The sequence below is a fragment of the Poecilia mexicana genome, unplaced genomic scaffold (genome assembly GCF_051168715.1).
Source record: "Poecilia mexicana isolate PSO_F unplaced genomic scaffold, ASM5116871v1 scaffold_21, whole genome shotgun sequence".
Lineage (NCBI taxonomy): Eukaryota > Metazoa > Chordata > Actinopteri > Cyprinodontiformes > Poeciliidae > Poecilia > Poecilia mexicana.
In genome coordinates this window covers 21,812,958-21,838,934 of record NW_028263390.1, presented here as the reverse complement: position 1 = coordinate 21,838,934, position 25,977 = coordinate 21,812,958, and the positions used below count along the sequence as shown (strand labels likewise).

Sequence of the window (25,977 nt, the reverse complement as noted above, 5' to 3'; positions counted from 1 at the left end):
ATACTAGAACTATGATGATATTTAACAAATATGTACAAAATATTGCTGTAAGCTAGTAAGTTAGTTTCTGTCTTTTTGTCTTTTTAGTGCAACACTTTATAAATTTTCTAATTTCAACAACCACTGCAAATCAAATGAGGTTCCTGTAGATTGTTTTTGTTGTTTTTTGTTTTAACAGGCATTGCATAATAGAGGAAATTTGTAATACCAGCTTAGTTGATTATTTTCAATTGGACATTTACAATCTTGTGAAAAAGTATATGCACTTGTCTACACATTTATATTTTTTCCTTCTGTGTTACACTTAAATGTGTCAGATCATCAAATACATTTTGGTTAATTTGAGTCGTTACAATGACAGGCAAGGAGAGATTTAGATCTATATCACACATCATTGCATGATTGCATCAATTCAGCCAAATGGAAGATTTTTTTAAACATTAATTATTTGCTTAAGATTATGCCAGCAATTCACTAAATTTGAATCCACTTTGACTAGGCCACTCCAGGACCCACTTTTTCATGCAATTCATTGTGAACTATAGCAGGTATAACTAGCTCAATTATTTTCATTAGTTTGTAGGAAGAAGCACAACATCACAGACAGGAAACATAATTTAATACCCCACAGTTTTATTGTATAAAACATTACCTGCAGCTGACCCGCATTCATAACATCCAATAAAATGTTTGTGAATTCTCACTACACTATTTTTTCTGTCAAAACCAGGTGTCCAAAAACACTGACAATAAAAAGGTGGGCTGGTACTTTGTTGTTATACAGTACATATCATTAGTGCACAAATGTTTCAAAACCAACTAATCAAGAAGGAGAAACACAGGAGCTTTAATCTACTACAATAATAGGTTAATAGTAACTATTTGGCAAAGAGAACAATAAACCTAGATGTTAATCTCAGTCTCACTTGGGAGGACATATTAAAGGTTTGCTTCAGTACAAAAAATAGATAATATAAACAATATACAAATACAACATAAATAACTAGGTAATCCATCCCTGTGATTGTAGTACATATCATTTGTCACAATGACCATTGAAGGCAAATCGACGAGACAACGAGGCTCCTGGAGGTGTTTGTTCGTCCACGTGTCGGAAGCAGCGGCTGAGTTTAAGGCTGAGCTTCGGCTTCAGGTTCGTCGTAGATGTAGCTGCCCACGCCGCCGGTGTTCACACCTGAGGAGAAGCACCACAGTAAAGCAATACGTCAACTTTTCTGGTTACATTAAACTACAGCATGAGATATGATCATGTTTTTATCATATATCGATGTTTCTGGACACTATTATTCAGTGAATTGTAAATTGGGAGTTTTGTTTTGTGATTCTAAAATTATAATGAATAAAAATAAAAGGGTGATTGCCATAACATGTCAGCTGACTTCCTGTGGAGGACACACTGAACTATGATATTAAAACTGCGCAAATTGGAATTACGAAAAATAAATTTCATTAATGGAAGCACAGCAGTTAAATAAAAAAAAATTATATACCAGTAAAGCTTTTGCATTACGGTGAGGTGTTTTTTTTTAGCTGTGTCAAAGTTACTGTATTTCACAAAACTGCAGTGGAAAAACTTTTTTCACATGTGGATGTTTCCACTGGTACAAACCATGAAGAAGAAGACGACAGGAAGTAATTGGAGGTTCATGGCACGTCATGTAATGACTTATTGCATGAACAAACATATTAATGTGTGATTTTTATATACATTTATTATTTAATGGAAGCACCGCAGTTGTGAAATTGTGTTTTTTCGACATTCGAAGTTTCGAATATTAAAGTTTTAATGCCTGACAAACAGAACAAATCATTTATCATGATTGGTGCTGAAGCTGCACAGCAAATGGGCTTTCTGGAGGCAAAATAAAGTTTTGGAGTTGTTGAAACTGTTGCAAATATTTTATCACTTCCGAGTCGTCATCATAAGTCAGGATGAGTAAACTGAGGAATTATCCAGGTGAAGACATTCAGGTTGTCAGAACACAGCAGGACTCCAGTGATTCAACATGACATCATGTCCATATCAGCTCATAAAACTTTAAACCAGGCCAGTTTCTGTCTTGCTTCCTGAAGGGGTTTATTGTTGTCGAGGATATGATTGTGTAATCCACTTACACAACTCCTATCTAACTAAAACTAAGTGGTTTTCTGCTTCTTCACTGATCACACCAAGTAGTTCCCCATATTAATGCATGAAATATTCAGTATCCTAATCACTCATAATTTGGACTACATTTCCTCCTTGGAATCTATTATGGGTCTAGTGCATTGATTAAAATGTAAATTTAAATTCCAATAACAACTTGATTATCTTTCTTGCTTTCTTTGTCGTCATGGATACACTTATTGATCACAGTATAAGATTGCTCTTTCCTACCACCTTATTCATACTTTATGCAGGATTTTTCGTAGTTTAATCGCAGTGAAAGTGTCTATCAGTATCACTGATGACATTAGTGGCTGTTTTAGTTCTTGATGTGTTTGTTCCTCCTGTTAACATTTCATATTGATTCCAGTCTCTCTCCAAGGCCCAGTAATCAGTTTGCTCTTCCCACAAATATTCAATAAAACTACCACTATCTTACACCTGGTTCTAATAAACTTTCAAAGTTATAAATAAAGTCATGAAAACTGTATTTTAGACTCTTGATGGTTTGAGCTTCTGCTTTGAACCCATGTTTCCATCAGGATTGGTTGGATTAACGTCTTCATACCTTTGGGTCCAAACAGCACAGCGTAGCAGGGTTTGTGGCAGTAAGGCTGTCCGTCATGCTGCAACAGGAGAAACATATTATTTTAATCATTTCACAGCTTAGCTTGTCTTTTTATCTTTTCCAGTTTACATTTCGAAAACTTAAAGCACTACTAGCATAACCAGTACTACTACAACTGAACTACTGGTGATATTATAGTAAAATACAGATCCCTGCTTTTTATTGTGTATAAAATTTTGACCAAAAGAATAAAAAGATGGTGATTTAAAATTCCTCTAAAAGCTCTGACTCTTTACTTTGACTAACCCATGCGTTTGTTTATACCTATGGTTTTTTTATATAGTGAAGCCCAGATTCACTGCAGGGATTCTTTCAGAAATAAAAACTGAATTGCAGTTATTTATTTTGCTAAAGCCTGACTTGCAGTGCAGTGTGGTTGCCTGCTTGCAGTTTTTGCCTCCCTGCAGAAGTTGCCTCCCTGCGGTGGTTGCCTCCCTGCAGAAGTTGCCTCCCTAGAGTAGTTGCCTGGCTACTGTGGTTGCCTGCCTCCAGTAGTTGCCTGCCTCCAGTAGTTGCCTCCCTGCAGTAATTGCCTCCCTGCAGTAGTTGCCTCCCTGCAGTAGTTGCCTCCCTGCAGTAGTTGCCTGCCTTCAGTAGTTGCCTCCCTGCAGTAGTTGCCTCTCTGCAGTAGTTGCCTCCCTGCAGTAGTTGCCTCTCTGCAGTAGTTGCCTCCCTGCAGTAGTTGCCTCCCTGCAGTAGTTGCCTCCCTGCAGTAGTTGCCTCCCTGTGGTAGTTGCCTCCCTGCAGTAGTTGCCTCCTTGCAGTAGTTGCCTCCCTGCAGTAGTTGCCTCCCTGCAGTAGTTGCCTCCCCGCAGTAGTTGCCTCCCCGCCCGCCTGCAGCGCCTCACCTCTGCATGGCTGCCCGGAGCCAGAGTCTTACTGCACCTCTCACAGCGAAGGCAGGGCCGGTGCCAGTTCTTCCCCAGAGACGACACCTTCTCAGCTGCACAGAGAGACCACCATGGAGACAGTCACCACGGCAACCAGTCGACTGAGTCACCAAGACCCTTCTCTGACACTGATATGATACATGCAGATATTAGACGTGGGAAATAGCGACAGATGTGCTCACCGAAGTACACCGTCTTGTTGCATCTGGGGCAGATGTTTGGTCCGCCGGAGAAAGACGAAAAGCTCGCAGCTGCAAAATGTCACTCAGTTAGTCATTTCTTACATTTGTTTGAAATAAATTACAATTTAGTTTGAAGTAAATAAAAGGTAGTACTTTATTTACTTAGTTTTTTAAAAAACACAAACCTTATAGAGGAGCAGCACTTTGTTCTAACACAACTTTCCGACACGTTTTCTATTTCTGCTCCACATATTTCTCACCCTTCACTGGTCCCCGCGTGGCTCTTTTCTCCTCCTCCGGTTTGCCAAGCGTTGCCATGGAAACCGCTGCCGGGGCCTCGTTGACAGGAGCGTCGTACATGTAGGAGCCAGCTCCGCCGATGTTCACACCTGCAAAAAGAACACAGGAAAAAAAAAACAGAAATGATGCTTTATGCAAACCTTAATGGGAGAAATCCAGTCCAACAGAAAATCCAGTTAATAAGATGAAATGGCACCTTTTGGTCCAAAGAGGGCAGCGTAGCAGGGCTTGTGGCAATACGGTATTCCATCATGCTGCATAATAGGAGAGAACAATTAAAACAAAAACCTTTTTTTATTTAAAAAAGTTGAGTTATATAAAATGTTAATTTATCTAACTTTAATCCACATAGCACTTTCACATGAGCTTGTTTTAGGAATTAATACAAGCAGTCTTCTCTCTGTGCTTTTCATTTTGAAGCTATTTATACCACAGGAGAATAAAGAAAACTGAGCATCAGTTCACAGTTTGTTATTCTGCTCTGTGAACCAGAAATATGACATTTCAAGCTGCCAGATGCAAGTTATGGTCTGTTTACAGCAAAAGAAAGAAATGTGTTTTTATATAAAACTTTGTTTAGATATAAAATCTGCAGCATTGTCTGCTCTGCAGTCATGTTCATTTGTCATCCAGACATCAGTGGAATTTTGCCAACAGTTTGATGAAGGAAAGTCAGGAATCCTGAGCCACAAAAGAAGCTTTTTAGTCGAGTTTTTCCACGTTTCTAACTCAACAATAGGCTTTACATCAACACATAATTAATGTTAAATTGCCCATTCTGCATAATTTCTATCACTCACCACGTTAATATGATAAAACGATGAATCGTCTCACTACTGAGAACGCTGTTAGCAGCTCAGCATGATTCATTGTGTTACTTCCCTGTTGGAAGTCTAATAAAAACAGTGAAAGTTGCTGAAACAACATCCAGACAGTCTGACAACTCTCCTGCTGAGCTGTTAACACACGCTGCTGCTTCTATATGTTGCTTTTCAGATGAACTGAAAATGAAAACCTGGAGAAGATAAAAACTGACATGAAGCCAATTTTAACCTGAACTGAGCATTAAAGTGTGAAACTGAAAACAAATAGCACTCCACCTTTAAGACCTATATGTCTGTATGCCCATGCTTGGACTCACTGACTCTTCTTTCATTTGTTTCAAATATTACTTCATGACACAAAATATATTTTTTTCTATAAATAATGTAAAGTCTCAACTTCACTAAAACCTTTGCGGCGTTCCCCTTGAGCCAGACTTCAGACCCATTTGGTTTATATATCTTCCCTTTTTGTTTTATCATCTGTTGCCATATAAGGTAAGGTTAATAACTTTCAATTATGTTTAGTTTAGTTTATTGATTAGTTTTAGTAAAAAGCAAACATTTCTTCCTCCACAGAACAAACCTTGCATTATGGGAAATGGAGTCTTTTGTACTGCTGCTCTGTGGAATATTCATCCTGACTCTCTCAGGCTTAAATGTACTCCAACAATGCATTTTGTTTATTATCTTCAATAGAAATGTGTTTTTATTTAGATGTGTTTTGCTTTTGTAGCATTATCAGCTTTTGAAAAAGAAAATGACTGAGATAAGCTAACAGATTTTAAAATCCATGTGAAATCAACAGGCAGATCGTCTCTGTGGTTCAAACCTTCCTGCAGGTTTTAACCGTCCCGCTCGTGGTTTGCAGACAGTTTCAGAACTGCAAGATGGAAACCAGAGAGCAACCAACAACTTCCTCTACTGACCTTTTTACTCCCTTCTACTGAAGGAAATAAACTGTTTTCACATAAAACATTTAACAAAGTTTGAAACATTAATTTCACTGAATCAGAACATCTGAGTTCATTTGTAAGATATTTTAATGGTTATTTCACTTCTCTTATCCTTAATTAGTTCTTTTATACCCTTTCTATCTGTCCTGGTCCTACAAGCCAGAGAAACACTTTAAATATGTGACATTAAATTATTGGTAAAAGAATTAAAATATGAAATAAAGAAAACCCGAACCCACAAATAATCCTATCCGAATCTGTTCAACTCCTGCATGATGTTTAACTGGTAAATACAAAATAAAAGGAGCTCTACAAAGTAAAATAGTAAAAAAAAGAAGAACATTATAAACCGACATTTGTCTGACTGATGAGTCGATATAACCCTGATGTTGTGGTGAAAAGCGATCAGATTTCCTGCTGCAGCTCCTCTTACCTCAGCATGGCCGCCGGGGTTCAGCGTCTTGCTGCAGCGCTCACATTTCAGGCAGAATTTATGCCAGTCTTTTCCCAGAGAGGAAACCTTCTCCGCTGTGCAACCAGAAAACAAATAAACACGTTTACACGACTGAAATGATTCTCTGAAGAACTGTAAAGTTTGACAGGAAATATTGCTAATTAGATTTAGGATTCCAAATGACTTTTTAATACAGAACAAGAAATGGAAGTTTTAATCGTTTAGGGATGTAATCCAGCTTTAATGAAAGTTTTATTTTATAAGCAAAAACAAAAAAGAAGGAGTGAAAAATGAACCTGTCCTAATGCTTCATTACTGGCACAGCAAAACGCAGGAAACCTGTTATTAGTGAGAAAAAAAAGTGTTTTTACAGCAGGCACTCCTCCGCACTCGTCTCTGAAAAGCCTCCATCATTTCTCTTTTTTCCATTCAGGCATTCATCCTGTCTGCTGCTTTTGTTTCGGTGCATTTTCAATCCCACATCACTTCATTCATCCCTTAAACTGAATCTCATCAGCCAGATGAGACGTTCATCATTCTGCTAAATCATTTCCTCTCCGTCTGTTATGCAAAGACTCGTTCCTCTTCAGCCGTCACAGAGAATATTCCAATCACTTAAACATTTCAGTCCAGAAAAATACCTTTGGAAGGCAGAGAGACACTGAAAAGGACACAAGAAGGAAGGGAGAGACAGAACAGACAGGTCCTTGAATCTCATCAGTGGAGGGAAGTAAAAGGAAGACAAGATAATGTAGAGCACTCAGAAAAATGAGAAGAGTGATAAATTGTTATTTCTGACCTTTTCTCCTCCACCTACACATCTCTTTCTGCTACTTATGACCGTCTCCTCCTCTTAAAAAGCCAATTCCTTCAGCAGAACCTTTAATATTAAGACTCTCTGTCATTATTTAGCTCTGGAGAACATTACCTGTTTTGTTTTAATGAGACAGAAAAATCTAGCACCAGAAAAAAAACATGAACATGAAACATAAGCATCAGTCTGCTGTGAATAAGAGCAGTGCAGCTGTGTCACCATGTCGACAGTCTAAGTGATAGAAAACACTTAAAGGCCACTTACTGTAAGAGTCTATATCGGTCTAAAGCACATTCTTTCCACTGAGATCTAAAGGTCAACGTCATGAGTCACAGATTTTCCATTTTCATAACATTTTTAGTCTGTTTCTGTTTCTACGTCCAACTTTACCGAAGCAAAATATCATCCTAACCCTGACTCCCACAGGAACCTTCATCCTAATTAACATCTAAACTTCATCATCCGTTCTGTGTCTCTACAAAGTGGCTACTTCATAATTAACACATGTTGGCTGACAAAATGTCTCCCTAAGGAAGATCCTGCACTGAATCTACACGGAAACCGAAACAAACACATACTTTCTTACAGTACCGGCCTAATTCTTGATCTGGACTGGTTGCCAGGCAACCATAAGAGACCACATGAAGTCCCATTTAAGACATTAAACTCAACAATAGTTGAGTGCAGTAGTTCCAGCGAACTGGAAAAGTCGACTTCATTCATTCATTCATTCAGATGTGATAGATCAGAAAAACAAAATATTCCAGTAAATCTGTTCATGTTGTAGTAATTAGTAAAGAAAACCTCTTCAGGAAGAAAGCAGGAATATTAATCACTTTAAATGATAATAAGAAAACTACAAAATTGGGGAAAGTATTTCCACAGAACTGCATAAAAACATCGTCCCTGTTGGTTGTAAATTAAAGCTTCTAATAGATGAAGTCTTCTTGGCCCAAACCCACAAATGTAACAGGAATGAAAAATCATAGCCAAAAATCTGTTGTTGTTTTCCAGTTCTTACATAACTTCACCTCTGACCTTTGTCTAGTTACAGAGCAAATTCCTCAAAATAAAAACCTTTGTTCAGGCTCAATGCTTCCCGTCAGGAGGAGTTTGATGAGAAAGGCCTGACGGATGGACGGAGGGAGTGAGAAGTTCCCCAACAATCATTTATCTGTTTCTTCTCCTCCTGAAATATCCCAACAGATAAACTGAGCCTGATACAACATGACACTTCCTGTTTAGCTTCAGAGGCTGGCCCGCCTGTCAGGGTGATATGTGACAGAGACGACTGGCCCACAGAGAGCACTGCCACCGTGAAGCATGATGAGAGATTCAGAAATTCATTTTTCATTATATTAAGGACAAAGAGTCTGCATGTTGCTAAAATCTTCATTAAAAGGTTTAATTTTCATCCAATTCATCTTTTTAACTGTTGAAGACTAAATGTTTCTTATTATTTTGAAAGTATTGAGAATCTTAAGATAAATTACATCAGATCTATTAATAAATACTTGATGTAAAAAATAAAATGAACTAAAAATGATGTTAAGGTTGTTACAACACAGAGGTTGGACACCTTATGTTACCCTTTAACGATGCTGGGGTGACATAATTCCCTGTGAAGCCGCCTGCATGATGCAGATCATCTTTCTCCTGAGATCCAGAGCATTTAGCCACATCATTATTAACTGAAAATGTTTAATTATTAAAAAGAACTGACAGCAGACTGCTTTGATTCAGGCTGCAGGGAGGAGTTTGGCTGAGATCCTCCTGGAAATTCATGGAGAGAGAACAAAAGGGCGATCGATCCATAAAGAACAACGCGCTACTTAATAATTAACCGTGCCAGTCGGGTGTGGCTCAAAGTCTCGACTCAAATTCTAATTTATTGTAAACTAAAACACAAACTGATCGGCCAGCACTGGAACCAAAGATCTGCAGCACCTTTAATAAACTAATTCTGTTGGAAGTTAATGAGATATCAGGGATAGTTTATGAGCTTCTGGGGTCTTTAAGCACACAGGCCAGTGAATGGCTCTCTGTAATCTCATCCTCAGATAGTGGAGCCATTACTGCTGGATCTGGAGCCAACGCAGAACAAATCATCTGTCAGTCTGTGGCTCTGCAGCGGAGACATTGTGGATCCGTTTTGAAGAGGAACTGTCACTTTCACTTCACATCGGACTCATCAGATATCTGTGCAGCGAGTGTGTCTGACGTTACAATCACTGAGTGGCTCATAAAAGCTGAAATGTTTCTGTAAACTTCACAAAAAGTATCCGACTACACCGGCTGGTATAGTGTGGTGTGCGTGAAAAAAGGTGAAAATAAATAAATGAACTTTTATAAAATAGATTTCAGAAGATTAACATATAATATGATTTTCAGACAGCAGTGAGTGCAGCAGACATGACTACGCACATGAATATCCTGGAAATGGACATTCTGTGGGAGGAGTGATTAAAGTGACTGTGAAGTGACTGGTCTGACTGGCTGAAGCACAAAGATATTTAACACACAGAGCAAAGAAACTCATACAGTGAAGAAAACAGCAAAAGACTGGAGTCAGGCTCTGCACAGTGCATTTATGTTCACACTCTAAATCAATGGAAGATTTCTCTACATGCATAAATTCATTACATTTGAGAAATATTATAAGTGTGTAAAATGTAGAAAACATCATCTGAAACTGTTAGTTTTAAGGTTTAGAAAAGGGCAGAGTCTTATTTTAAGTCATAATTATACATTTTACCCCCAAATTATCATTACATTTTGATTAACAAAATCAGAATTCAACCTAAAATCATTTCTAAAATGTAAATTGATGTGACTCAATTTTAAATCCTACAGTATAAATAACCCAATAAATGTGTTTTAGTTGCATTTCTTTTGAGACACAATGAGAGATAAAAGATGAAAAAATAATAAATAAAAAATCTCACTATGTCTGATTGGGTTTAAATAACCACAAATAAGTGGAATCACTTCCTATTGATAAGAATGAGCATCTTACCGCTTATTACTATTTACACTGATAAATGTGACCAGGCCAGCCCTCCACCCACCAGTCAACGCCCCCGGTCGGAACCACGGTACCGGCGGCCTCTGCAGCGGCGGCACAGCAAACATTCACTCACCGAAATACACCGTCTTGTCGCATTTCGGACACTTTGACGCCATGATGGGAGCGGAGCGGACAGGATGGATGGAGCGTGTTTTCAGTCTGTCCTCCGGTTGGAGAAGCTTTGTCTGCAGCTCCGCTGGACCAGACAACCAGACGCACCTCTGGGTGTTACTGCTGCTTAAATGACGACCAGAAGACTCACATCCAGCCTCTACTGGCTCTGCTGCGCCGTCATAGCCCCGCCCCGATTGTGACGTCACTGGCTGTCATCCACAGATGAGATCAAAGCGACTTTCATATGGAGTGAAAGTTATTTTACCATGAAAATCTATGAATTTAGTACATTTCTATCAGTTTGAGGATTTCTGTCAATTTTATTCCAATATATGAATCTGAAATTAAAGTTTTAAACTTCTGCATATTCAATTATTTTGCAAAGACAAATTTTTAATTTTCCTTCAAAATTTTAATTGCAAAATTCAAAAAAATCTTGAATGTTGCAACAAAAACTTGCAAAATGCAACCAAAGATTTCAGACATTAAAAAGGGAAAAAAGTAAATAAATTAAATATGCATCGCTCAAAATCATAAGTTTTAAACTTTAGATGGAATTTTAATTTCAGATTGATTTCCAAAATTAGATGTTCATTTTAATTTGTCATTATTTCAAAACAATAAAATGTTTTTGATTTGCAAACAAAAATTTGTATTTTTCTTACAACTTCCACCAACCTGGATATTTTTTTGTAAAATGCTTTATCAACAGTGGGAACTATAAATGTGCTTAACATACAGTACAATAAAATATAACTTTGATTTCATCTAATATATTTTCTTTATTCCAAATTTGTAATCCATTGTTTGAAAAGAAAACATTTCATTAAAATACAGTCCCTGCAAGTGCGTGTTTGGTTTAATTTAATTGCATTTAACTTATTGACAGATTTTAATATTTAACTATTAAGTATGTTTCTCTAGTTGGTGAAAAATACCTTATTTTAGTGTTTACTATATTTTTAACCATTTCATAAGGTTCCCAGAATAACATTTCATTTGCACACCAAAAATCTTCTAAAAACATTTTCTAGATGAAATGAATGTCATTAACAAGTCCAGATATCACACTGCAGGTGTTTCTCATATGATTCATGTTGAATTCCAGTCACATTGGTCGTTGTGCATTAATCATCGTCGCCCTCCGGCTGTTTGTTTCCTCTGTGGTTGTTAGGTTACCTTTCCTGACTCTCTTCACAGGGAATGTTAAGCGACGTTCTGCAGCTCCCAGAATTATTACGCTCCACATTCCTGGCTCTGACACCAGGACGGCTCACATATGGACGGGTTTTTGAGTTGAACTGAGAACAACGACTCTGTGAAATTTAACTGTGGTATAAACAAGGGTTAAAATCACCAGAAGGTACCTATTGACATTAGAATATCACAAATTAAAAAGCATCACAGAGATTGAGGGAGTAGCAACAAAAAACTAACACTGTTCATCACCGTTTACCCAGTGATGCATGGGTGTGGCGGGATCATGCTGGGGGAATCTTTTTTTTTTTCTGGCAGGGACTGAGAAACTGTTGAAAACTGATGTTAAGTTAGATGAACCCTTTCTGAGAAAATAAAGGTTTAAATGACTCCAAAACCAAAAGCTCCATTTGTATAAAAAGAGAATAATCAAAGCTTAACAAACCATTTAGTTTTACTTTTCTGTTTGTCAAATCTTAGTTGTTTTATACTCCAAAACTCTCTGACAGATTTTTACTTTGACTGATGGAGTTCAGAAAGAAACTCAGACAGGTTTAACTGTAAGGGAGATATTGAGTAAATTTACCCGACATTTACAGTAAAATTTGAGCAACAAACAAAAAAAACAGTCAACCCTTTTTTAGCTGGACATGCAGTAAATTGTCACATGTGAATTTTGCAGAAGTTATATCTTGTTTCTCTACAGATGCTGTCAGGAAGGATTTTCACAGCCATAAACTCTGAAAGCATCATGACTGAAGGATGAAAACTGTCTCACTGAAAGAGCAAAACGATGCTAAATCTTCTAGTGAGACAAGTCCCTCCCGTATTCCTAGTGAGATAAACACACATCCAGTTTCTGCCCACTGGGTCTTCTATGACCTTCATAAGGACTCGTCTTAAAATAAACACCCCCAGATTGTGTTTGTAAGTTTTGGCACAGGAACAACAGGATGTCATGGCTGCGGAGGCGGCGCAACACCAAGCAGCTTCTGGTTCATATCTGCAAAAAGGGATGCAGCATTTCTCCAGACAGTTTGCAGTCAGACTGAAGATTAATAGTGCTGGCTGTTATTATATTCAAGTATATTACTCATTGTTTCCCTACTGACATCAGAGTCTAATTTTAACCTGTTTTACTGACAGAAACACGACTTCTGTTGGATCCCTGGGAGGAAGTCGTCAATCTGGACTTTCCCAGTTTCTACCACAGCCTCCTTTGATTTATAGGTAATTTTATATGCATGAACTTCACCTAAATATGTTATAATCATATATTTTGGTTATTAGAGAAAAATGATCATGATGCTGGTCCAATTTCAGAAGTAGCTGATTTTAACCTTTTATGAGTTTCTCTGCCTTATTTTACCTGCAAATTTGACAAACCATATAAATGAATATTCTAAATGACAAAACTAAAGATAGTACAACTTTCAAAACTGTGGGAATGTAAACCAGGATAATTTAGAAACCCACCTCTTCCAGACTGAATTAGCTGCAGCTTTTGATGTATCGAGAAATTTACACCTAAATGCACCCCTTAAGATGCTAAATATAAAGTGAAGTAAAAAAAAAAACAACTAAAACTCCATCCAACTAAACATGACCTCCTTAATGTGACACCATACTGAATGTTAGTGGGCTCAACTTCAGCAAATTGTATAAATTCAAACATCTAAAAGCCTGAAAACCACTGAATAAAGAAGCATCCAGAGATAAGGAACTAGAATACATCATATTTAAGAAGTCATAGCAAAATAATTTCATATTTAGGTCAGAGCAGCTAATGTGACACAGATGAAGACATTCTGATGGATTAAACTGATTTTACTACAGATTATAGTACTTCAGTTGACACGTAAGAAATCTACTCACAAATATTTACATTACAAAGCTACATTGATGATAAAAATAACTTTTGCTTCTTGAATTTAACAAAGGATCTTTTGCAGACATCCAGCATAAAGCAAACTGAGGAAAAACAGCAAATAAAACCAAACCTGCAAACAAACCTGAGCGTCAGAGTGACATGAGGTTGGGAATATTGATTTTCTCAGAATGAAAATTTAGTTAATCCAGGATTTTTCATCTTTGATAAGATACATCATAATGTCTCTGGGCTTAGCAGTAGATTGAACCGCATGGTCAACTTGCCAAACATTAGTAGAAAATTTGCAATCAGATCTGTATTCCAAAGCTCAGGTAGGTAATTTACAGTCAAATACAATCTGCAGGTAAAGTTTAAATTGTGGAGATGTCATCTCTGGTTGCCTTGAGTTTAATCTACATCCTTCAGGGTTTTTGTGGTCAAATTGAGTCTTGATAAGTAGGAGGTGCAGCGCCACCACCTGGTTTGGTTAGAAACTGCATCTATTTTTTTTAAGGTTTTATCAGCTCTAGTGGCCTTTTTTTGATAGTTAGTTGACAGGAAAGTGGGTAATGAGAGAAGGGGAAGACATGCGGCAAAGGTTGCCAAGGCTGGGAATCGAACCTGCAACGGCCACGTTGAGGACTGAGGCCTCCATATGTGGGTTGTGCTTAACCTCTGCGCCACCACAGCACAACTGCATCTAATTTAAATGGCATTTAAGACAAAACGGCAGATTAACAGTAACTAGATAAAAGCGATGAGAAACTTGTCACCATTTTAAACTTCGTTTTATTTATCAACTTATTTGAATCATACTCTTTAATAACAAAGACCTCAAGCTGTTTTTGATCCAAAGCTGGACCAGATTTCTTGCACAGAGATGAGTAAATTAAACGGCTTACATAGATTATAAACAACCAGAACTACAGAGCAGAAATACCAGATAAAAGCAGAGACGAGGCGGAGCTTTAAACGGCTCTCTGACATTTAAAAACTCTGCTATACTTGGGAATCTGGATTCCAATGCAAAATTAAGTAATTTGAGGAAATGACATCGGCAGAAGCACCAACGGTTTGGGTAAAACCCTTAGCTAAATTAGAGTCCGAGTCATTTGTGGATGTGACAAGCTGGCAGAAGCACAATGATCGCTTTCAGATGGATGACGCTGTCTTTACTCCAGATACTGATGCTTCAGTTTACAGGTAAGAATAAATCCACCAGAACATTTTGACTCTGAAATAAAACAACTATGATGAATATTTCACGTTCTTTTAGTTAAGACAGTCATGCTTTGTGTGTAACTTGGAGCTGTTAGTTTCTGCTTGCAGTTAAAATAACTTCACTGTATTATTAGTGAGAATTTCATCTGACAGTTTGTTCTTCCTCTGCGCTTTCTGTAGCAGCTGCTGGGCAACGTCGCGCGTTCTTCACTGTTAAAGTTGGTGATGAGGTCACTTTGCCCTGCGTAGAGGAGATCCCAGCACCAAATAACTGCGACAGAACCACATGGAAGGTCCGCCAGCCCAGAATCAGAAAAACATGGTTCCAACATGGACATTTTACAGCAGAAGCTGCGGCTGATTTAGACAGACTGAGTGTTACGGCAAACTGCTCTCTGGTCATAAAGAGCGTCACAGTGAAAGATTTCGGTCAGTACATCTGCAGTGAGAACTCAGCAGGACAAAATCTCAGCATGAAGGTTGATCTGTCTGTTCTGACCAGCGAGTATCTACATCCTGTTTCTGTTTCAACAGTTCAACAATAAGAAATGACTTTAGCTATTTTTATTTTTCTCTTTTTAAAACAATATTTCTATTTTCACCAGTGACTGAACAGGAGAGCGATGATGAGGTCAACCTAACCTGCTCTGTGACGGAGTATGTCTACTGCAGACACTCAGTGCTGTGGGTGTACGAGGGAAAAGAGAACATATCGTCACACATGAATGTTTCGAGATCCTGCTCTGCCACTGTGATTTTCCCAACATCTCATCTGCAACACAACGCAAAGCTTTGTGAGCAATTAAGGTGCAAAGTTAAAGATGGTTACGATAAGAAAGACCAGCTGTTCACCTGCAACTCACAGTGTCCAGGTGTAGAAACAGGTGAGAACTGTTAAAATCACTTCAAACTCAAAGTATTTGTTCGAATTAAAAGTGTGAATATTCCACCAGTTTTGACTGAAACATCTTCATACTGAGTCATGTTTAAATCTACTGGCTTATCTGACTTTCATCACTTTCAAGATGTTTTAAAGTCATTAAGATGCATCATTGTCCTTTTGGGTTTGGCGACTCTGAAGATGGCATCATTCAGCATTTTAATCCTGCTGTGGAGGAAGACTGAAGGTGAAAATATTCTCTGTTCTTATGAGATGTGTTAGTTTTTAATAACTGAATAAATAAAAAAGGGGAGATAATAATGCAATTCTGTAGGATGAACTTGAGTCTCATATTCAAATGTGTTGTTTTGTTTTCAGCATGAGGCTCACTGATGAAGATGATGCTACAGCAAAGTACTAAAACATTGGAGAGCTTTTTATCTGTCATACTCCTGTATTGTAACCTTCAACATCTTTCTGAAAGTTCTGTTTCCAAAACAAAACATGAGTCTATTATATTAAACAGATAGTACCTATGGAGTGAGAAAAGTTTAACTCATGTAGTTTTTGTCAACCCTGTGCTTTATCCATAATAAATGTTCCTTTTATGCATCTTTCAGCAGCATTGTCTCCCGTTTGTGTTGTGGGCCTGAGTCGGAAATAAAAATTGGGGGCTTGTCCGGGATTTGAATCTGGGACCATGATGAGCTCCAAATGAGCTCTATGAACCCAAAGAAGAGATAAGAAAGAAGGGCGAGTATGAAAAGAGGAGATGAGTGGAAGGGCAACTGAGTCATCAGTGAGGATGTGGGGAAAAGGATTGTTAATCGGAACGAGTGGGAAAAAGAAAATGAAGGATTGAACACTGGGGTAAAAATCTTGGTTGTAAAGAATAAATGTTAACAGGAAAGAGGGATGAGCAAGATGAGGACTACAAAAAATGTTGAAAAGGCAATGAGTGGGATAAAAAGTGGATTTGTAAAGATGGATGAAGAGGACATAAATAGGGAGATAAGTGGGATGAAGAAGAAGTTGTAAAAGGCAATGAGTAGGGTGATGTGTCCCAGACTGAGTATGTTATCTATTATTGTTTGTTTTTTTGTTTTTTTTTAATATGAAACAGTTTTTAACCTCAGGTTAATCATTGAGTCTAAATATAAAAAATGAGACTAACATGTAATGCCATTTGTTGTCTAAATAACTGAGTTTTGCTAATTTCCTGATGACCAGCAATGATCTTCTTCTACATAATCCTTTAAAGGTCATATTTTAATTTTGTTCTCTGAAATGTGCATGTTTGGACAATAAGACGTCCCACAGTTCAGCCAACTCTGATTAGTCAACTGATTCATCAAGCGACTAAACACTTTAAACTTGTAGGAAGGTTGTTGAAAGATGCGATACGAAAACAGGAAATGATGCAGTGACAGCAAGGTGACATAGAGCTGTCACTATGCTGGTAGCAACAGCATATTAGGTGATATCTATAAATATTTATGCACCCAGTCCACATCCTCTTTACCTTTGTATGGAGAGATCAGACGCACTTACAAAGAAAGAAACCATTCTGCGGTTTTAGGTGTAAAATTCGGTTGCATCTTAAATATAAAACCTCCACAAAAAGTCCCTCTAAAAACATGCATCTGTTTGATGGAGGGATTGTGAGGATGTGCATTAATCTGATCATTTTGCTTCCAAGAAGTCTCTCAGTTTGAGAATCAAATTACGTTTGATCTGCAGCTCATCCTGCCAAAGCCTGACGATGTCAAAATATGTGAAAAACAATGTTTTTATTTTTTAATGAACTATAACTATAAGTTAATGAGAGGAAGGATGATGTTTTCACTTGCTATGAGGAAGTGAAACCTCTAACACCCACATGGCCTGCGTCAGGTTTTCATGTTAAAATTGGAACCATTTTACAGAGATAGACAGAAATATCAGCTTTTATAACATTTTTATTTCCACTTCTAAAACTTCATCTCATAGATAAGAAAACATCTAACAAATATTTATTTAACAATTTTTTAGTGTTGTATAAACAATTGCAGTAGTGATGTAATATTGTTCTGGTGTATTAATTATTGTGTTGTTTTATGTTTAGCTTATGTTGTATTTTAACCTCACTCCGTCTGTCAGTTGCTTGTCCTTCAGGAGGGATTTTTCTACTTATTCTTGCATTCGCTGCTGCAGCATTTGGGCACCAAGGAGTTTTTTTCAAACAGAGTCTCTATGAGGAAGTCACACCTTACACACACAGACTACACAATGTTTTCATGTCTAAAAAGAGGTTGCTTTACAGACTCAGTCAGTTGTGGGTGTGAAGAGACAGAAGCACTATGCTTTCCTTCCAACGGATTTCAATGTCTTTATTTCTGATACTTCAGATCACAGGTAAGGAAATATCTAATATCTAATTGTTTTATCTACATCTCAATCAACCTGCAAACAGTTACTATCTACAATGTCTTTTACTTTTTCCCTGCAGCAGCAGCTGGGCAGCAGCGAACTTTCTTCACTGTTAAAACTGGTGATGGAGTCACTTTACCCTGTAGAAACAAGGGACAGGAGAAACCCAACTGTGACAGAATCACATGGACGTTCAGTCAACCAGGAAACAGAACCGTATCATGGTTTGAAGGAGGACGTTTCACAGAAGAAGCTAACGCTAAGTCAGGCAGACTGAGTGTCACAGCAGACTGTTCTCTGGTCATGAAGAACGTCAGAGAGGAGGATTTTGGTGAATACTACTGCAGACAGATCCCGACTACAAGCCTAAATCTCGCCATGAAGGTTGATCTGTCTGTTGTTACCAGTGAGTATTTATATCACATTAATATTTAGCCACACTTCCTTTTAATAACACAGCAATGAAGCTGAATTTACTGTTGTCTTTTCTAAATATCTCCATCTTCACCAGTGAGTGAACAAAGAAACAATGGAAAAGTCACCTTTACCTGCTCTGTGTCTCAATACACCATCTGCAAACACATAGTGGTGTGGCTGTATGAGGGGAAAGAGAAAATATCACCAGATGTGAATGTATCAGGTTCCTGCTCTGCAGCTGTCACAATCCCAGCCTCTGATCTGCATCAGGACTCAAAGTTTTATGAGTTATTAAAGTGTAAAGTACAAGATGCATATAACAAGAAAGACCTGCTGTTCACCTTCAGCCATCAGTCATCAGGTGAGAACAAAACCCAACACATTTACATCTTAAGGATTTGAAATTGTAATATCACACCTGATATTCTGAATGTAGCTTTTGATAATGTAGCTCAGTTATTTGTTGGTAAAAGATTTGCTTCAATTCTTTAAATTTATATCAAAGGAGAAACGACAAAGTCACCAGAAACAACAACAACATCTACATCCACAAGAAACAGGGAGACAATACAAGGTATAAAGTTTTCTTCATCTTTAAATTATAAATGTCTGAATATCAGAGTGACCCCTGGTGGTACTGATATGTCATTGTTTCTTGCAATTGATAAACCTTTTAGGGAACAAAACAACAACAAAGACAACAACAATGCATAATCCAACAGAGCAACAAGGCAGTAGATATTTTTATTTAAAAATCTAATATCTGACTATTAACATTACAGGTGTTCGGCTTCAGATTCTCTCAGATTAAAGGTTTTTTCTTTATCAATTCCAGGTGGTTTGTGCTTGTTGAGATACATCATTGTGTCTGTCGGTGTAACGGTACTCCTACTGTGTGTTGCCATAGTTACAATATGGGAAAAAGTTCAATGTAAGGAAGCTCATAAAAATAATTATTAATCTAAATTTTAACTGTTGAAGCTGAAATCAAGCTAAGGTCTTCTGGTTTCTCTTTTCAGATAACAAATCAGAGATGAAAAGAAACACAGTAAGTTCATACTAAATATATAAATGATGCATTGGAAAATATACATTATGTTGCCCAACTTATAAGGAAAATAAATACTGATCTGTTTAGTCCTGCAGGTAAACCGTGATCCGCGTGGAGAGACTGTGGGATATGAAAACATCCCAGAGTCTTCTGCTTCCATCAGATTCCACAGATCGATAGTTTAAAGAGCAAATATAGCAAAAAATTCACTTACAAATATGAAATATGACTTTATGCACCACAAACTGTTTTAGTTTGAAACACGAGGAAGCTGTAAAACACTTATTTGTGTCAAACAAGAAGAAAATGTTTTAAAGCATTTAGAACATTATTCCTTGTTTATATACTTTTAGATAAGAGTGTTATGAATAACCATAAGTATTAAATGTTATAAAACTCAAGTGTATCAATAATCAGCCACCTTGGAGAGCAAAATATTGTTTTTAAATTTTGAATAAAGATGCTTGTTTTCTGGATTCTTAAGAGTATAAGTTTTCTTTTTTCTTTACAAATTGATCAAAAATGAAACATAAAGTATTGGAAATTATATATTTTAACCCATTTCTTTCTTCACTTGTCACATAGTTCTCCTTTTCAGCTCTCCAATATTTACTGTCTTCCCAGTAATGACATATATTTACCACTGACTAGCTAAACTCAAACTAGAGATTCAGCCTTGATTTGTGATGGGAGCAGTTTAAACTGGAATAAAAAATATTCCAACACATGTGAATTATAAGGATGAGAGCCTGACCCAACATTTATAGACATATCAGGTGTTTCTGGTTAGCTTATCCTCTTGTTCATGTATTAGCAGACACTGTTGTCCAGAACAACAGGATGATGCTGCAATAATGCAACATTATTATCAAAGCTAACAATAACTTGGAAGGGAGAGTTACAGTCAGATTCCTTCAGAGGTGACAGTGCAAACAGAGAGGTGTCCATTTTACTTTGCAGTTAAGTTAAACGTCACTGGCCGAGTTATATCTATAAACATGCATGACGGAACTGTGAAAAATAGGTTTCAATTATGATTCTTGATCATGATTGTTCATCCGCCCCCTGCCACGTAATGGAGTTAAATATGTGACAAACAACACTCCACTGTTGAGGAAGTCACACCTCCGTACACACACACACACTCACACACACACACGCGATGGTTTCATGCTTAAAAGGAAGCTGCTTCACAGACTCAGTCAGTCGTGGACGTAAAGAAGCAGAAGCACAATGCTTTCCTGTAAGTGCATCTCTGAGACTTTATTTACAATTCTGATGCTTCAGCTCACAGGTAAGGAAACAACCAACAAATATCCATTTATTCATACTCAGATGTGCAGTAAACCATGTTATTTGAAAGTATTTATTACTTATTAGGTTTAATTTGTGACCTAAATGCTTGTCTTGTTTCTACATCTCAACCTACATGTCACCATTTGTTCCATTTTCCCTGCAGCAGCAGCTGGGCAGCAGCGAGCTTTCTTCACTGTTAAAACTGGTGATGGAGTCACTTTACCCTGTAGAAACAAGGGACAGAAGAAACTCAACTGTGACAGAATCACATGGACATTCAGTCAACCAGGAAACAGAACCGCATCATGGTTTGAACAAGGAGATTTCACAGAAGAAGCTAACGCTAAGTCAGGCAGACTGAGTGTCACAGCAGACTGTTCTCTGGTCATGAAGAACGTCAGAGTGGAGGATTTTGGTCACTACTACTGCAGACAGATCCCGACTACAAGCCCAAATCTCGCCATGAAGGTTGATCTGTCTGTTGTTACCAGTGAGTATTTATATCACATTGATATTTAGCCACACTTCCTCTTAATAACACAACAATGAAGCTGAATTTACTGTTGTCTTTTCTAAATATCTCCATCTTCACCAGTGAGTGAACAAAGAAACAATGGAAAAGTCACCTTTACCTGCTCTGTGTCTCAATACACCGTCTGCAGACACATAGTGGTGTGGCTGTATGAGGGGAAAGAGAAAATATCACCAGATGTGAATGTATCAGGTTCCTGCTCTGCAGATGTCACAATCCCAGCATCTCATCTGCATCAGGACTCAAAGTTTTATGAGTTATTAAAATGTAAAGTACAAGATGCATATGACAAGAAATACCTGCTGTTCACCTTCAGCCATCAGTCATCAGGTGAGAACATCAAACATTATTCATCATCCTCTCAAACCTGAAATATTTCTACTTTTAACATTTATCTTATCTATTCAGCTGATTATTTTCATATAGTGATGCATCTGCAAACCTGATTAACACAAAATAATCCTAATTTACAGCACAATCAACAGCAGCTACAGCAACTACATCAGCAACAACTAAATCAATATTAACCTCATCTGACAGAACTGAATCAGCATTTTCAACCAGCAGCAGGTGGCTAACATCACTAACCCCAACAGCAACGCCCTTTACCAAACATAATCAAACAAAGTCTCGAGGTAGAGATGCATTTTATTACGTTTAAATATCTAAAGGTATAGGCTGGTTTTTTAAAATGAAATTTAGTGAAGATATCAGCAGCAATGATTCCATTAGCTGTGGTAGAAAGTAGAGAGTTTGTAGAAAAGTAAAAATATCCACAGATTAGAGGAATGTGTAAAGAAAGAGACACTTTCTGAAGTTTTTTCACTGTTTTCTTGTCCTAAATATATCTGTGTTAAAGCTGTTAGCTTCTGTTATCATATATAAGACAGAGTCCATCTGACCTACTATTATTGTTGTTTTCACAGAATGTCTTTAACAAGCCAGCCTTTTCCTTTAGTTTCAACCAGATGCTATGTTCAGGTGTTTTTCTTCCAGTGGTTTTATTTTATATAACGTGTCGTTTGTCCACCAGGTTGGATTTGGTGGGTTGTCATTGTGTCCATGTTGTTAGCAGGACTCTTAATAACTGTGATGGTAACCATCGGATGGATGAAAACTAAAGGTGAGAACAATCACTGATTTACCTAAAAACAACATTCATGTAATTATGCAAACCGCTGCTTAATATTTTAACTGTTGTTTTTCTTATATGCATAAAAATAACAAAGTAATAGTAGATAGTAAACTATGATGCATGATTATCTTTAAGCTGATTCAAACTCTTGTCTCTTTTAGGAAGTAAAAAGCAGAAGGAAGACCAGCCTGTGAGTTTCACCACAGAAATATGACGTATTTAGACATTTTGAAACCTCATTCAGCCACTGCTGGCTTCTCGACATTTTTGGACTTTCGCCACCCAGATATGAAACTCAGCTGAGGAACTGAGCTCAGACTCTGCTATGATGACTCAGTTTTATCAAAAAGCCACACAGGGCAGAGTGACACCAGATGGTTTTGTGGGTTAGGTCTGATCCATGCAGATGTGTCAGAAACAGACTGAGAACTCTTTTTAACAACAGGAAGGACCTTTAATGGCAAAAAACTAAATATTTATTTTCCATAGAGTTTGCAGAAATAACATCACTGTTACTCTTTGCTTTGTTTTCCCTCAGGAGGTTGATGCTTATGTTTCTTATGCATCCATGAACCTCGCCATGGGAACCAGGACAAAAAGCAACGTGAGTGCCATAATATAACTGCAACATAGATTTATTCATTTGGTAAACGGTGTGAGGTAACGCAGAAACATTAGGGTCTTCCAGGTTGAAACCTTTTCTGTAACTGGATCTTTAGTTTTAAGTTTAAATATGGCAAAAGATTCATGGATTGGCTTCAAGTGCAATTTTTATAATAAATCTGATATTCATAATCTGTGAGCTGATAAACTGGGATTTACCGTCTGCCTCCTCTATGCATAGAAAAGCAATATTAAAATATTAACATCTCTATTTATGGTTAATGTGTTACAGTAATATTTTTTAATGTTTTTATTGCGTTACTCCAGGTCCCTGATGCTGTGATCTACAGCACTCTACAAGCTCCATCTGCTGTGATCTAATCAGCTGCTGTCCATAACAGAAGGAAAAGCAACATTTTCCTTTAATTTGTTGTGGATTTGAATCCAGTTGTTTTGTTCTGGATCATTTCTGCTTGTTTGATGCCTAATCTGCTCCCATCCTGCCTCTCTGCAATGACTGGATCACAATCCTTCAAACATTTAATGCATTTACAAAGTTTATTGCAATATATATATATATATATATATATATATATATATATATATATATATATATATATATATATATATATATATATATATATATATATATATATATATATATGCTGGAAAATCATGTATTCAGTAGAATTACAGTGTTTTTCATTCCATTGTTCATTGTAATTCTAATAAAGTTGCTAAGCTCCAGCTTACTGATAAGCCGGTGGTGGGTCGCCATCTTTCTTGAAGCTAAATACAGTGTGATGCTAACCAACCAATAGGGAGAAGTAGTGGCCTGAAGGCACCGCCCCTCATTATCATAATGAAACAGAAACGAATAAGGACAATGGAAAAAGGACAGGCAGAAATAAATAAATATCAATACAAATAAAGAAGCCAATAACTTACTTATTAATAATCTATTTAATTTTGGCTGAAATGGCTCTCCATACTCTATAGTCCAAAGACTGCAGGTGGAAATTAGAATTTCTTGTTAGTCTGGTACCATTCATGTTTGAAAAGGTTCATGAAATGTTGTGCATCGTCTCTGTGTAACACAAACAGACAGTAAATAGCAGAAGAAACATTTCTCTTCCCAGTTTTCCAAACGTTACATTGTAAACAGGAGCTAACCTGCTTTCCACAGATAAACCTCCAACTTGCCTTTGGTATCATTTTACTCACTGAAAATAAGCAAACTTGAAGGTCCAGAAAACGAGAAGAGGCCAATGGAAAAGTAAAACGGGTTCAGTGTTCAGGTTTGAAGTGCAGCAGAAGCCTGTCAAAGGGTCAGTATCATGTAAAAACAACTTTTTGAGTTTTACTTCATGTTAAAGCTCCTCCTTGGAATAACAGTGTCAAAGTTTCTGAGCCTCTGCCTCTCAGCCCTCCCCCTTCAGACTAGCAGCAGCAGCAGTTAGCAAACACCTGGTGGAGCTGTGCACCTGATGAGCTCATTATGTAAGATACTTCTAGGTGCAGGCATGTAAAAAATGTTGTTAAAGGGTTAATAGAGGAGCCATGCTGCGAGGACTTCCTGAAGGTGGAGTTTCAGAAAGAGCAGGAGTTTTTAAAGAGACAGAGGCCCAATTTCAAGGCATTAAATTACAAAGTCATTTCCTTTCAAAAATATTTCATATATAAAGCATTTTTATAATAACTGAAGGTAATATAGTTACTTTATTGTGCTTTAAAATGATTCTATGTGGCTGGAAAACACATCATACTTCCCCTTTAGCCTTTTACTTATTTTTGTAAGTGAGGTGAACTGCAGCAGAGAACATGTGGGTCAGCAGACCCTGAGCAGCCGGCTTGGGAAACATCGCTCTGACTGCTGTTTCTTCAACGTTTGCTTTCATAAGTTTAAATAAATTATGATTATCTGCTCTTGCTATGAACATTGTGTGGTCTAAATTTAAAAAAGAAGAACAATGAGACGTTTTATGCTGCCAGTGTGTTCATGTGCAGCAACTGGTAACAGAAACTAACACATTCAACAGGAACAGTCCCATCTTGTTTCAAAAGCTATCAGCTCTTAAAGCAACTGTTTTATTCTTGCAAATATTTTAAAAAATGCTTTTGAAATACACTAAGGAGGTAAATGAAAAATGCTAATGTTGGAAGTCTTTTCGATAGGTTTCTAAAAACATGCAAACAACAAACATCACAAGTGAGAAACAGGGTGAAGACGCTGTGAGGAAGTCGCCCCTCCTGAAGCTCATGGGTGTTTATTTTCAATAAGAAGCCATTTTAAACACGTTAGCGAACATGAACAGAGCAGATGCAGATGAGCAAAATGGCTGAAACAGGATGGATATGGTCGTCTTTAATTCTGATGCTTCATTTTGCAGGTAAGATTAAATTTAATCAGCGTTAAATAAAGTTTAATGCTGCTGCTTTCAGTATTTGTGTCCAACGTAACACTTGTCTGGTCCGTAGCTTCCTGACTGCAGTTGACTCTCACAAAAGAGTGACGCACTATTTTATGTTTTCTCTGACCTGTTACTCAGGACATAAAAGTTTATGTTGTATTTAATTTATATACATTTCATTTTAAAAGTTCTTAAAATGAGTCTTTCTCACGAACAGACTTGGTGTAAGAAAACAATTGATTTAACAAAGTGTGATAGATTTAATTTGTAACAAACTGTTATAAGGAACTAAAGATTAATAAGGAAGTAAATTAAGCAGATTCAGTGTTTCAGTTTATTTTTAGCCATGAAGAAAACATATAAAAGAGCATGTCAGCTGCTTAGATCTGCAGATAAATTATGTCAAAGATGAGTCATAAATTTGACCCCAAATGACTTTTACACACAAACAAATAAAAACTTACTAACGTACGAACAACCTAGAAAGCACACAACACAACAACGATACTGCGGCCCATCGATGGGGAGATTAACGAACGATCTGGGACCAGAACTATATTCG

The 25,977-nt window shown here is 37.3% G+C and overlaps 4 protein-coding genes and 1 long non-coding RNA gene across 7 annotated transcripts; 4 read left to right on the top strand and 1 right to left on the bottom strand.

Moving 5' to 3' along the window:
• Positions 1 to 616: 616 nt before the first annotated feature.
• Positions 617 to 10,549, bottom strand: LOC106905223 (cysteine-rich protein 2-like). Its single transcript, XM_014969909.2, has 8 exons — positions 10,353 to 10,549; positions 6,378 to 6,472; positions 4,364 to 4,421; positions 4,128 to 4,256; positions 3,868 to 3,936; positions 3,644 to 3,738; positions 2,736 to 2,793; positions 617 to 1,195 (listed from the first exon to the last, which is right to left on the bottom strand). The coding sequence occupies exons 1-8, from the start codon at positions 10,393 to 10,395 to the stop codon at positions 1,131 to 1,133; spliced, it is 612 nt and encodes a 203-aa protein (XP_014825395.1). The 5' UTR covers positions 10,396 to 10,549; the 3' UTR covers positions 617 to 1,130.
• Positions 10,550 to 14,516: 3,967 nt separating this feature from the next.
• LOC148153104 (uncharacterized) lies at positions 14,517 to 15,944 on the top strand. The gene is made up of 4 exons (XM_088002279.1): positions 14,517 to 14,663; positions 14,862 to 15,182; positions 15,287 to 15,565; positions 15,940 to 15,944. Exons 1-4 carry the CDS (start codon positions 14,603 to 14,605, stop codon positions 15,942 to 15,944), a joined length of 666 nt encoding a protein of 221 aa, XP_087858405.1. The 5' UTR covers positions 14,517 to 14,602.
• Positions 15,945 to 17,538: 1,594 nt separating this feature from the next.
• On the top strand, positions 17,539 to 23,581 carry LOC106905214 (uncharacterized). Of its 3 annotated transcripts, none has more exons than XM_014969895.2 (8): positions 17,539 to 17,955; positions 20,898 to 21,224; positions 21,330 to 21,596; positions 21,740 to 21,901; positions 22,300 to 22,389; positions 22,563 to 22,591; positions 22,940 to 23,005; positions 23,332 to 23,581. In XM_014969895.2, exons 1-8 carry the CDS (start codon positions 17,901 to 17,903, stop codon positions 23,383 to 23,385), a joined length of 1,050 nt encoding a protein of 349 aa, XP_014825381.2. In that variant the 5' UTR covers positions 17,539 to 17,900; the 3' UTR covers positions 23,386 to 23,581. The 3 variants fall into 3 exon arrangements, with proteins under 3 accessions (XP_014825381.2, XP_014825380.2, XP_087858072.1); XM_014969894.2 differs by lacking the exon at positions 17,539 to 17,955 and adding an exon at positions 20,633 to 20,732; XM_088001946.1 differs by lacking the exons at positions 17,539 to 17,955; positions 21,740 to 21,901 and adding an exon at positions 20,633 to 20,732.
• Positions 18,040 to 19,167, top strand: LOC148153103 (uncharacterized; the record flags this gene model as incomplete). Its single annotated transcript, XM_088002248.1, has 4 exons — positions 18,040 to 18,376; positions 18,482 to 18,748; positions 18,893 to 18,961; positions 19,065 to 19,167. Coding segments are annotated over 4 exons (756 nt in total), but the record flags the coding sequence as incomplete, so codon positions are not given.
• Positions 19,221 to 19,914, top strand: LOC148153102 (uncharacterized). The gene is made up of 3 exons (XR_015761747.1): positions 19,221 to 19,318; positions 19,407 to 19,435; positions 19,534 to 19,914. It is a non-coding gene; the product is annotated as an uncharacterized LOC148153102 (long non-coding RNA).
• Positions 23,582 to 25,977: the final 2,396 nt, after the last annotated feature.